Source organism: Citrus clementina, unplaced genomic scaffold, assembly GCF_000493195.1.
Source record: "Citrus clementina cultivar Clemenules unplaced genomic scaffold, Citrus_clementina_v1.0 scaffold_2, whole genome shotgun sequence".
Taxonomy (NCBI): Eukaryota; Viridiplantae; Streptophyta; class Magnoliopsida; order Sapindales; family Rutaceae; genus Citrus; species Citrus x clementina.
Window position 1 is genome coordinate 27,008,985 of NW_006262688.1, and position 13,547 is coordinate 27,022,531.

Below are 13,547 nucleotides of genomic sequence, written 5' to 3' on the forward strand. Positions count from 1 at the left end.
TCGCATTATAAGTATACAAGTCATCAATTCAAAATCAAAATATACTACCAGTTTCTTCATCAACAAAGCTCCTTTTTTCTTTTTTCCTTTTTTTTTAAACAACTAAACTCATTTAATTGTCCAGTAATATCGAAAGATTATGCCATGTTCGAACTCAAATCATTTGAACGTTTGATCTGGAAGGGTAACAACATCATCATACAATAACGTTCATCCAATGATAAGTTACAAATAACTTCACCTTGAAAAGAAAAGAAAAACAATAATAGAAGCACTAAGAGTGATAATGTGGGCTTGCATTGAAAACCCGCAATTTTTTTTTAATAACTTTTTGTCTCTTTATTTTTTGGTTCCGCACACATTCTATAAAATACAAATGTCTTAATGCGTTATGGCAATTCAACATCGAAATCGATTCAACTCGAAGTTCTCTCGTGCTTCTTGAGTTACCATGAAATATGAAGAATATCATATTTCATTCAAAAAGTGGGGGAACCCAACATTCATGCCAGATACTGATAAGTGCGTGTTGTGTGCAAATATATACGTATACATAGAGAGAGAGAGAGAGAGAGAGAGAGAGGAATTCTTGATTACTTCTAGTGATAAAAAATACATAACATAAGCATTTCCTTGCCATTAGACAAATAACTACACAATTACGTGGCAATAAGGCCTTAATGCTGAATCAATTCAAGCTGTTGAAGTCTGATGATATATACTTATTTTCCTACACACATACTGAAGGATATTACGTAATACCACCTAACTGAAAGCGCATATGCAGAAGCTTTACTAGAACTCGGTAAAATAAACATTTTAATCAAAGCTGCTGATGCTGTGATACTACGTAGAGCACCTGAGATTGGTGTAAACACTGGGAATTAGATCTATACTAAGAATAATACAGACTTCAAGATTTGATCTTCATAAAAATGGGATGATATTTGTGCTCACGGCTGAATACAAACCTGTCATGAATAAAAAGAATCAGAAACTATGCTGCCAACAGTATACTCGGCCATCACAGCATAGATCTTCTCCAAATTCTATTTACAGAAAAATAACATCTATCCCCTAGTATAAATGAGTTAGAAAAGTGGCTAACATTGTCTCAAGTACAAGCCTAGATGAAGATTGAGGTGAACCCTGATATCACTAAAATTTTAATGCTTAATGTTTAGAAACAGGGTTCGGTAAGATAAAATGTGGGGTTGGAATAATAACATTCTTAACAGCTTCTGAATAGCACCAATCTACATAGTACTAGTTGTAACCACACTTAACCAGTGATATAATTGGTAGAACTCCTTGGTGGCTAAGTTTAAAATCATAAGTCCCATTTCTAAGAGTGCCACCCTTGTAGAACTATTACGACTATGAAGGCAAGGATCACCCCAAACCACCACCATCTTTGCTAGCAAAGCTTCCCACTACCATGATGATTAAGCATTACCACTGATGTTCATAGACAAACCACCAAGCTCTTTCCTTTAATTAATGATGACAACAGGAAAGTGCAATCATGCACCTAAACTCACTCAAATTTCAAACTTCTCTCAAGGCTTTAATTTCCCACCCCATACATTAAAAAATGGAACAAATTTATCCTCCAGCACACGTTAAGCGACCACAGTAGATATACAAGGCAGCTAAGCAGTTTCGTCTGATTAGATAAAGGAATTACCATTAACCAAGAGCAGAAATAAACTTCTCTCATACACAAATATACAAAAAAAAATAAAAAAATAAAAAAATAAAAAATTAGCAGCAGCCATGAAGATTACTTACCTAATCAGTGAAGACGCTCATAAGATCATTTGGGGCATACTGTTGATACATCGGGATGCCCACTTTTGCATTATCCACAAATTCCAAATTTGGCTCCTCCTTCACTTTGTTAGCATTGTTATCCAAATAGATGTTTCCATAGTTTAAGTTATTCATTGGTGATTCAAATTCATCTACAGCAAGCCGGCTTGGAATGCAATTCCCTTTACCCATGAACCCATGATTTCTTAGTGACCCTAGATCAAACACTTCACCTGATTTAGCACCATAGGAACCCTGGATATCACCAACATTAGACACGAGTCCAGGCACTTGTCTGGCAGCTCTAAATGCTATGTTCGAATTTTGAACTTGCTGACTACTGGTATTGTCTGCAGTTACTGAACAAGATGATGCTGAAGGAGAAAGGGAACCTGGGGCCAAGTAACCAGTAATAACACCTGTAGTTTTGATGTCACCATCAGAGATTTGCCCCATATTCAATGACGAATTATTTGACTGACTTGAGAGAAGACTATAATCAACGACAGCACCCCTATTAAAGCTGCAGCTCTGATTCACAGAAGCTGGACTATTCCCTGCCTGAAAACTAGCTGATGATCGAGAAGGGACAACGAGGCAAGACGGCTGTACACTAATTGAACGGCTGGTCTCAGATAATGTAGACTGCTGCTGAGATTGTTGGTTCTGTTGTTTTTGCTGCTGCTGATGCAGTATATCCATCAGCATGTTACCATTTTGAGGGTTCAACCCTCCAAGATTGCTGGTGGAAGCCACTGCACCAAGGCTGTTAGATGCCCATACTCCAAAACCTGTAGATGCATCATCAACAGATATTATGGATTGAGGTAAATTTTCTGGAACATTGGATTGGCATTTTACTAATTGCTGACCAAAAGCTACACCATGATCAGCAGGGATACACTTGGGTCCTTGCAAGGTGGCTTGTAGAAGAGCTGGCTGGTCCACTGCTGTAACTAGGTTACCTGTAGGACGACCTAGAAGTTCAGCATGCAGAGCTGCTAATGTTTGCGGAGGAATTTGACCAGAGGCAGCCAATGCTTGGATGTCGAATCTTCCAAGTGAACCAAGTTTCACATTTGTTTCAATAGGCGCACAGAAAGAATTTGTAATTCCACCTTGTTGACTCACTCCGTTTAATCTTTTTAAATATAGCCGGAATTTCTGCAAATTGATTTCCTGGTAAGTCAAATCTCTTCATATTAACAAAACTCTCATATTCACTATCATGGTTCACAAGTTTCAACACATATAATGCACATGCAGTGCACATAGAATTGGTTAATGTTTTTGAAATTGTGTTTTTGAAATTCTCAAAATGAAATTGGTGTTTTCAATTTGCTGGTTTTAGATTTGAAAACATGTCTGATATCATATTTGGAAGACAATATTTGAAAATGAAAAAAAATGAAAATATGCTTAGGTAGAATTATATCTAAATCTATTACCCAATAAATTATATGTTGTTCATTTTTTTGTTCATTTTTATTTTTCAAAAATGAAAACCGATATTTGGTAAAATAATACCAAACTCCCCCTTGACTATCCAAAAAACTAAGAGATGCTTAGAGAAAGCTATAAAAAGTAATTTGTCTGGAGGCCCATAAAAAGGCTACGAGACAAACCTTATGAAACATAGAGATCTGTCCATACTGAATTCATACTATTTGGATGCCATATTCACCCTAAGAATCAAGTTTCACAAAGGAAACAATGTCTAAAGAACTGATATGAAAATAAATTTATGCTCATCTAGTCAAAATTTAGACAACAGAATTTTAGGCATATATTTGTTTCCATGATTAGGCAGCAATGGCCATTCTTTACAACTACCCTTCCCCATTTGCCTTTAAATGCAAAACCTCAATTCTCCAGTTGCCATTTTATCTTAAGCTTATTTTCTTGGAAAGAAAACTCTCCTTCCTTTCAAGTACGTACTACATCGACTTTTTGTTTAGTGTTTCCCACATAAGGAAGAAGATAACAACAACGTTGGTTGAGTATAAGAATAAAATGTGCACTGGTAAAAATTTTAAATAATGTCAGAATCAAACCTGCAAATGGCTTGCGACATTTTCTCTTGTCAAGCCAGGTACATTCATCAATTCAAGAATTCTCTTTGGTACAGCCTCTGACATTGCAGCCATAATATTCCAGTTAGAAATACTAAATTAAAACAATAAACATTCACAAAATTATTTCACAGATTGGAAGGAAACATGCAACATCTCTCGTTCTTATCAGACATATAATGAATTAATTAAAAGGAGGAAAATGTTAAGAACATACTATCAATCCCAAGCTGATTTACAGCACTGACAAATTGCTGATGTAGCTCTACTGACCACACTACACGTGGTTTCTTTGTCGTGGAAGGATCATCGCTTTCCAGTTCACCATCATCTTCTTCTTTAGCACTAATCCTCTTTCTCTGAGCTTTAAATGTTCCTTCTGTTCCTTCGTTAACAGAAGAAGCATATTCAATTTCATCACTTCCTCTTTTATGATGATCAGTTTCTTCCAAGCTGCCAGAATTTTCATGTTCTTTATTTTCATTCCACCTTTTCCGAACAACATGCTGCCATATATTCTTAAGCTCCTCTTCACGTATAGGCTTAATCAAGTAATCACAAGCTCCATGTCTAATTCCCCTCATAACAGCAGATACTCTTCCATCAGCTGACATCACTAGAGCACAAACTATACTGTTAATCTCAAGAAGCAAATCAAGATTCCATACAAATAACAATTAAAACAATACTTACTGATAACAGGAAGATCCATTTCAAGTCCAATATGTTCAAGAAGTTTGAAGCCATCCATATCAGGCATGTGAACGTCACTTAACACCACATCAAAACAGCCCTTCCTCTCCCGTAGAATATTCAAAGCAACAGCTGCCTGGGAGCATGTAGTTACTGCAGCAAATAGTACAAGCTTGATCAAATTGACCAACACCCACAACTACTTACACTATCACAATATGCTCCATCCAAATTCACAAAAACCGAGAAAACGTGTCTCGTAATTTCCAAACATGGATAAATAAAACGAATAATCAATAGCATACGGTAGCAAAAGTTTTTTTTTTTAAAAAAAAAAACAAATTAATTGACATTAAGCTCTAAAAGTTTAAAGGTATGTTTGAGACTCGAGTGATGTGACTTTTAAGCAGAATCCAATTTTTTTTTTTAAAAAAAGCCAATTTAAAAAAAAAAACACACACACACACAAATTACATTAGAATTAAGACCATGCTAGGACATACAAGAAAAATGAAACTACCATATTTTTATCCATAACGTAGTAAAGGGGAACAAAAAGGCTAAGGGACTAACCGTTGTAGAGGCATCGACGAAGCATCTGCTCGAGAATTCGCAGACAAGTAATGTCATCGTCAACAACAAGAACCCTTAGTCCAGCAGGAAACTGATCAGGTACTGCCACGTCAGCTGCCCTGCTAGAGCCGTAGCCACTGCCGCCCGAGGACTGCACTATTCTCTGCAAAGCAGCCATTTTTCAGCAACGGCAACAGCTAATCTCACTGGAAGCAGCTGAAATTCAGCATTTTTTATGACCGAATGTTGCAATTGAGCAGAAATGAGTTGAAGTTAGATCTAGTGAACAGAAAACCCTAAAGTTCGGGATAAAATGGGGAAATTTGAAGATAATTTGGAGACTTTCAGGGATCGAATTTGTTAGCCAAGTGAGTGAATTGCTGGCTTTCGTTGCTAAATTGTAGGGAATTTCGAGTGTAGTGATTTTTTTAACTAAGAGTTGAATTATTGAGTTTGAGGAAAGGCCAAAGGCGAAAGAGTTGTATTATATAGAGAAATACGGAACTTCAAATAAAAAAATTGCAATAAAGTTGTCCTTAATTGTAATTGTCATACGGGGAAAATTTATTTATTTATTTATTTATTTATATTTTTGGAAAGACGGGGTAATTTTATTTATTTAATAAAATGAAAAGGAAATGAGAACAGGAATGAGGATGTGGGCCCCACGGAAAGAAGCCTACCGGCTTAATTATCTCACGCGTTTAAGCGTCCGTACGATTGGCCAGCCGCGGTCCTGAGATTTGTCAGCGACGGTTCAGAAGCCAAGCAGTAATCTTATCTTCTCTGCTCGTATGAGAAATTAATTTTGTCATGCATGACATGTGTTTTTTTTAAAAAAAAAAAATTAATTATCAGCAATTTTTATCCAAAGAAATTAAAAAAATAAAAACCCTAACGCATATAAAATGCAAATTGCCTTCTTTTAGTTAGTTAATAATTTAGTACGTATCATTTTTTTTTTATATTAGTTGCGTTATGATCTTTCTTGTTGATTTTATACTTATTCATTTCCTACATATTACTTTTAATATTAGTTATGTAACGAACTTAGTTGATAGTGTTGATTACATAATGATAAATGACAATATTACATGGCATAATTTATGTAATTTATAATTCAATTCTATTTTAAATGTGTTGTAAAATTGTGTTGCTTGTCTAATATTATTTTATAAGATAAACGGCGTTACTCACTAGATAATTTATAGTATTATGTTTTCCGCGTGTTCGGCTGAACAAATAATATTGTTCTTTAAATACTACCATTAAAATGCTCATATGTGCTTCGATCATATTCACATCTATTGATATAAGAAAAAAAGAAAAGAAAAAGGTTTTACATCATAAATATTCAATATCTTAAATTGAATGCACCGGGTAGTAACCTTTCATAAATATTTCGACAACTTATAACTGCTTATGCTTCATCGTCAATAATTTTACGCAAAGATTCCACCTTGGGTAATATCGTGGTTGTTAATTCCCGTTCACATGCTGTTATCTTTCAACTCAATTCAAGGCTCAAGCAATTGCCATAATGGTACGTTTAGTTATGGAATTGGAGAATCGAAATTCGAAATCACAATTATTGATAGTATTTACTTCATAAATTGAAAATGAGAATCAAAATTAAATTAGTGGGACTCACCTCAATTTAAGTTTAGGGAATAAGAGACTGTTGTCGAGATTTTGCTCTCCCAACAAAATTCATAAACTCAATTTTATCCTCAATTCAAAAAAAAAAAAAAAAAAAAAAAAAGGCACATCAGATCTATTTGCGACCTTGATGATGAGAACAAGAAGCCATGACCATTGTATGCCGGTCATCAAGTAACTATGACGCACGCGATCCTATCAAATGCAGCAGAGCCTGATCATCAGCCTCGCGCCACTGATCATATGCAATACTTATTGATCTTTGCTACCACTCTCCGAAAATTCACTGTTGCTTGCTAATTGTCTAGCCATTGCCGCCGCTTGTTGATTAGTAAAAAATAATGTCATTTTGTTGTTGTTGTTGTTGTTGTTGACAGCAACAACAATTAATTTAGGGCATTTTAATAATCTAAAATAATTTATTCTGATTCCTAAACAAAATAAACACATTAATTAGAATACAGTCAATTCCGATTCTAATTATTACAATTTAAGTAAATAACTTAATTTGATTCTCACTCCAACCCATTCTAATTTCTACCTATTTCAACTCTTACTCATTCTTGTCCTCGTTTTCAACTCTTACTCATTTTGTTCCTCGTTTAGAAAACTTACCATAAATTTATCATTTACTCTGCTCTATTATATTGCTGCCGCATCAGTCGTCACCAGTTTTTAACAGATTTTATTATATGTCCATTAAAAAAAAATTAATTACCTTTGCTTCCATTTTGGCAATCATCTCTGAGCCAAGAGCTAGCTTGTCATTTATTGCCCAGCTCCATTAAAATTTTTAATGTCATTTTTCATAATGTTGTCTGGTTTCTTTGAATTTCCCTTATTCATTAATGAGGACAAGCTAGCTCCATCGGTCCATCTAAAACTTTAATTCGTATGGTCCAAATCAAAAACATGCAAGTGCAAGTAACACAATATGCAGACGTTATGCTTACTCTGCTCATGGATTATTGTTGCTGTAACGAAATTATGTTTCTTGCCTCCGGTTTGGCAATCACATCTCTGAGATAAATTAAATTCTTTTTAATAATATTTCTCATTCAATGTTTTCTTTATCTGTCTCATTTCAGTTTCCTTTTATGTTTCCTCTGACGTTTTAATAGTCGAGTCTACTAGACATATGCTAAGACATGTTATATATATATATATTACAAAAGCTGTATTGCATGTGTTAACATGTTCCACTATTTAATATAACTGTTACAACATGTAGTGTGACTAGTTCTAACCTTAATTTGGTACTTAATTTGGCTGGCATATTAGTAATTAGCTGGTAATTTTTCTTTTTAACTTTTGGTCCAAGTGAAATACAAATATTCATTTGGGTGGAAAATTTTCCACTCATCTTCTTTTACAAATACTGTGAGTTTCATTTGGGGGGCAAAAAAAGAAAAAAAAAAGCGATACAAATAAACTTAGTGGACTAATTGAACAATATTTACTTAATTTTTAGGGTGCGAGGGAAGGATGGAGTGGAAAATTTAATTAGTCCACTAATTTTATTTGCATTGCTTTGTTTTTTTCTTTTTTTGGTGGTTAATAAATTCATGATTGGTGGTTAATAAATTTAAAATATAAAGAAATTTTATTATACCGTTAGCATTTATGAATTCACATACGATTAAATACATACATTTATATATAGTAGTCTAAAAATCCGTAGAAACTAACTTGGAAATATATATATTCCCACTAACAATATTAGAACTAAATCTACATTTATTTCATAATTTATTGTAAAAAGACGCTCGAGCCACCGTTAGGCTCGGATTCATATCCTCAACATTGTTGTTAAACATTTAAAACTTGAATAGTTAGACTTAGGATACAAAATATTTAGACTATATTGGGGAATTTTGGTTAACCAATACTTTGAAAAATATTAGAGTTAGGTGTGTATCATCATGTCAAACATAAAATTAATTAATTAATTAATTTTTTTTTCCAAAAGGGTTGAATTCTTAACGAGTTGTGTAATGGGCGAGACATAAAGAAAGGTTAAGGTGGGGGCAGTGATATGCCTAACACCGACTCTTGTCTAATCACTTGTATACAAGCTAGAAAACGATGCCTTCCTAAATTATTTTCTATCAATTCCGGAAATTTTTTGCTTTATTTTTTTTCATAATTATTGCACGAATTTCAAAAACTTATGATTGAAATTAAAATGAGAATACTATCCTTCCAAATCCCTTTAAGTAATCTTAAAATTATTATTTCAAATGATACGACAAATGTTCATAAAATGGATGGTAATGTGTTGTCGTTGGTAAATTTGAAAAGAATGAATGTAAATAAATAATAAAATATGTATTAAACTTGATGTTACGAGTTTCATAAAATTATTTTATTTTTAAGTGATCGTAAGAAAATTAATCAGTAAATTAAATTCGTTTCTAAGAAAAATATTTTTTTTTTAAATTTTTAAATCTATATAATATCCAATTTTATATTTTTCAGAAAAAGCAGAGTAGCAAACAAAACGTCGCGTCAGCTACTGGTTGACTGGGAGGCTCCAATGATTGCTCCAAGGGAACGTGATTTTAAACAGTCCCCCATCTTTGTCCTAACTACAACCCTCTTCTGAATTGTGGAGAAGTGGGTGTTTTCTCTGTGATAAGCAGAGGGCATGTAGAATCTCACGAATGGTAAGAAGACTGGCGAATACTTGGCCCAACTTTGTAAGGCCCAGCGCGACGGTTCAGGATTTCTATTAGATCCATTCACAATTCTTTTTGGAGTGGAACTATTGGCACCCCTACATTATTCTTATAAAACTTCACTTTAAATAAAATTTCCATTAAGAATAATTGAAAATTAAACACATATAGATTTTTTTCCCAGCAAATTACTTAATTCATAATAATCCTTTTCAAAAAATATATATATATGTTACTTCCTGTTTAACTAAATAAATTGTATAAATTTATAATAATCTATTGTTCTCTTTTGATTTCTTTTTGATTAAATATTTTTATACTTAAAATTGTTTTGAAATTATAATTTGAAATATGTGTTATTTCATCCAATGATTAACATTAAAAAACTTATCAACCATATAACTTTTTAATTTGTGTGTAGATTAATAATAAAATTGAAAATAATTAAAAAAATAACACAATAATACTTTGAGTTTTAACAATAAAACAAATCAAATGAAAATTGAGAACTTAGAAAAGTGTATCTAAAAAAAGGGGCATTTTCTAAAATAAAATAAATATAACTTAAAAGGGGGTTTTATGAGGGGATGAGAGGGGTGCCAATAGTCCAACTCTTCTTTTTTTGTTTTTTTTTTCCGGAAAGGCATTCACAATCAAATTAACTGCCGTATATTAGTCTATTTCTAAATAAAAATAATTTAAATTTACCAAATTAGCCTATGTTTGCTAAGAACTTAAAAGACTAAAAGAGTGAGAGAAAAGAAGGGGAAAAAAAGGAAAATTTGCCTTTTCTGACCTTATCTTTAAGCACTTGCTGACTTGCATATCCACAACTCAAATACAGAGACTCTAATTTGTTTATCGTTCTATATTTGAATGTAGTATTTTTATTGCCGCTATGCTGAAGCAGCAGTTAGGGGTAACATGGACCGTGCTATCCTCACCCGCCATGTTACCGGCGTTCTTGAACTCAAAAAGCACTTGTATTTGCAGCGCTAATTCCACCGTGAAGTTCACCAACATTGACAAATCTTTGCAGCTAATAAGGAATTATCGAAGAGTCATGCTGATGAGGAACTTTCGTTGCCGCGTGAGGAGGAGAGTGAGATATGAAGATGATGAAGAAGATGAAGAAGAATATGGGCATAATGAAGAGATTGTAGCGCTAGAATCGTATAGTCTTTCTGCCCGAGGGGAAGCGCTTCTTGTACGGGCTGTTTTGGACGACCGGGACTTCGAAGTTCTTGTTTTCAAGGTCAGTCTAATTTTTAATAAGTCTAATTTTATTCTATTTTTTCATTGAGGTGCTTTAGTTCTTAAATTATAATTACAGTAGAAAAAAATTATATGTAAAAAATAAAAGTTGTTATTTCATGGTAAAATAATTTATATAAAAAATAAAAAAATATTATAGATTTTCATCATATTAAATAATTAAAGAAGACTTGTTAAATGAGACATGTATTAAAATTTTGATTAAGGTAGCGTTTATTTTTTTGTCTAAAATTTAAATGGGTCTAAATTTTTTTTAAAGTTTGAATGAGTCTAAATACAAAAATTTAAATAATATGTTTTTTTTAATGTCTAAATATAAGTGGTATCGTGTTTGCTTTTACAATAAAAAAATATCTTAAACTTGGGTATTAGACATTTATATCCTTGTAAATTAAAACAAAAAAGAGGATTAAATTTTATAGTTTAGGAAATAAGTTATTTTACAGAGATATTTTTGAAATATAATATTTATTTGTTATTCAGATAAAAATCATAAAAATTTACTTTTTCTATTCAGATGTAAATGTCTAAAAATCATATATAAGTTCCAAAAAACAAACAAACAAATTTTTAAAAAAGTTTGAAATTAATAAAATTTCAATTTTAAGACATTTAACAAACAACATCTAAGTCTTGCCAATGCTTTATTAAATAACAGATAGGTATTAAGGCTAGTTTTTTTCAAAACACTAAAGAATTGATCAATTTTTTTCTTGACTCTATTTGATATTGTAGTGTTGTCTGCTGCGGCTTAAAAATAATAGGCAGAGCGACTGTGAAATTGAAGCTGAATTTAATTTGAACAACTCTACAAGACATACAAGGAAGCTTAAGCCAGGGAATTAGAGTTGTGCAATTTTAACTATTCAATACTATGTTTTCATCATTCGATACGTGTATATAATAATTTCAGGGATTTTCTTCAAGCTTGAGCCATGGAACTTCACCAGACCCATCAAAGAGCGTGCTTCCAGCAAGGGCAGTGATAAAGGCCATAGACAGAATCAAGGGACCTTTTGATCCTTCCAATATTGAGTACATCGAGAAAGACCTTCAATGGGAAGCCTTTAAGAGCCGTCTGGATCCTGCATAAATTTATATGATCGTAGAATCAAGTACGGATAATGATTAATCTACCCATTTAACTCATAAATTATATCACATTAATGTACTTCCTTTGCCAAATCACAATTGCATTCTGAAAAGTCTGAGAACGTGAGTTTTGACTGCAGATCACAAATTTGTGTATTTCTATAAATAATATTCCAATTAATCCGACAATCGAAAGCAAGCAAACAATCAAACTATCTTTATTCTATTAGTGCAAACCCCTCAGTGTGACTCATCGTGGGCTTCGTCCAAGACACTTGGATTAACATCAGCAAATTGAAGCAACATTTCCTGACGTTCAAATTCGGCCATGTCTTCTTTGGTCAAACTCACCAACGCTTCAATTCCTTCACCGTCTTTAGTGTCCAACAAGTAAACCACATTCTTCAGCATTGTATGCGGAAGAGTCACCCAAACCGGCTTTCCCCATCCGAAATCAGCCTCATAAAGCGGAAACCTACACCAACTCGTATAAGCACAATAATCTACATCATTCCTTCTCGCAAATAAATCCACAACCCCACACATTTTCAGCCACGTCCTTTTCTCCACGTTTATCATCTCCAGGGCATTTTTGTCGAATTCCTTTTTCGCTTTCCTCAGTGCCCACACCAGGCCCGGCAAGTCTATTTCCTCCTCTGCCGCCACCGGCTGCGCCGAAAAGAACATCCCCACAATGTTCCCAATGGTGTTTTCCGGCAACGGCGGCACTACCCTTTTGCGTAAATCGACGGAGTGGCTCACCAGTGACAGCTCTTTTAACCCTTTGTTTGATCTTGTAACGTTTATCATGCACTTCCACATCAGTGCAGTCACTGATTCCACACGTGTTGGTTGCTGCACGCTTGCGCTGGCTGCTTTGGCCTTGAGGGCGGCCAGGTTTGAGGTGTTGAACACATACCGCTTTGTAGCATACTTGTCAGGAATCAGCCTCATCGTGGGGATTTGTGTGTCTAATGGCGGGAAAAGAGAGGATGCCATGAATAAAGGAGAGGCGGGAGATTCATGAGTGGGGCGATGATGATGATGATGATGATGATGATGGTGATGGGGATCAGCAGCGGCGGCTGCAGTGGCCCAGCTGTTGATGAATGTGCCGAGCGTGGCAGCGTCTGCAATCTTGTGCGAAATGCAAACACCAATGGCCAACCCGCCACAGGTGAAAAGGTTGGCCTGAACAAACAGTAACCGACCAGATTGAGCTGCGGTGGATTCAATCTCAACGGGAAGAAAATTCCCGAGGAGTACAGAATCAGGCTGCTTGAGAATGTCACACAAACGGCAGCTGACTCGAGCTTCGACAAACTCAGCTCCTTCGTCATTACACTCGATGATAATATGATCTTTGATTATTCCAGCAAATGGGTAAAGTTGAGTGAGCATTTTGGATAAGGATGATTTAAGATGCCGCAATTTTTCAGCAATTTTATTCTCGGTGTCATGATCAGCATCATTTGCGGCAGGGTAGAAAAAAAGCAATGCTGTGAACATTGCGGGAGCAGTCTGGTCCATGAGACAGAGCTTGAAATCTTCTAAGGCTTTTGGAGTTGGAGAAGATGGTTTGATGGTTTCTCTAGCTATGACGTCAACCTTCATTACTGTCTCAGCCATTTTAATTTACCCTCTAGATGATGTAGCATGTCCTAAGTGTTAATGCTGGTTTTATAGGTTGTGT

The 13,547-nt window shown here is 34.4% G+C and overlaps 3 protein-coding genes across 7 annotated transcripts; 1 reads left to right on the forward strand and 2 right to left on the reverse strand.

The window, feature by feature from the left end:
• Window positions 1-570: 570 nt before the first annotated feature.
• LOC18052904 (two-component response regulator ORR21) lies at window positions 571-5,639 on the reverse strand. Of its 5 annotated transcripts, none has more exons than XM_024190445.1 (7): window positions 5,151-5,638; window positions 4,578-4,730; window positions 4,102-4,500; window positions 3,867-3,943; window positions 2,697-2,991; window positions 1,792-2,603; window positions 571-971 (listed from the first exon to the last, which is right to left on the reverse strand). In XM_024190445.1, exons 1-6 carry the CDS (start codon window positions 5,326-5,328, stop codon window positions 1,792-1,794), a joined length of 1,914 nt encoding a protein of 637 aa, XP_024046213.1. In that variant the 5' UTR covers window positions 5,329-5,638; the 3' UTR covers window positions 571-971. The 5 variants fall into 5 exon arrangements, with proteins under 5 accessions (XP_024046213.1, XP_024046212.1, XP_024046211.1 ...); XM_024190444.1 differs by having other exon boundaries at window positions 2,685-2,991; XM_024190443.1 differs by having other exon boundaries at window positions 571-859; window positions 1,792-2,991; window positions 5,151-5,639.
• A 4,746-nt stretch (window positions 5,640-10,385) lies between these two features.
• On the forward strand, window positions 10,386-11,855 carry LOC18052905. Its single transcript, XM_006448087.2, has 2 exons — window positions 10,386-10,742; window positions 11,676-11,855. Exons 1-2 carry the CDS (start codon window positions 10,386-10,388, stop codon window positions 11,853-11,855), a joined length of 537 nt encoding a protein of 178 aa, XP_006448150.1.
• Window positions 11,856-12,094: 239 nt separating this feature from the next.
• LOC18052907 (BAHD acyltransferase At5g47980) lies at window positions 12,095-13,483 on the reverse strand. Its single transcript, XM_006448086.2, has one exon. It carries the CDS (start codon window positions 13,481-13,483, stop codon window positions 12,095-12,097), a length of 1,389 nt encoding a protein of 462 aa, XP_006448149.1.
• Between the last annotated feature and the right edge of the window lie 64 nt (window positions 13,484-13,547).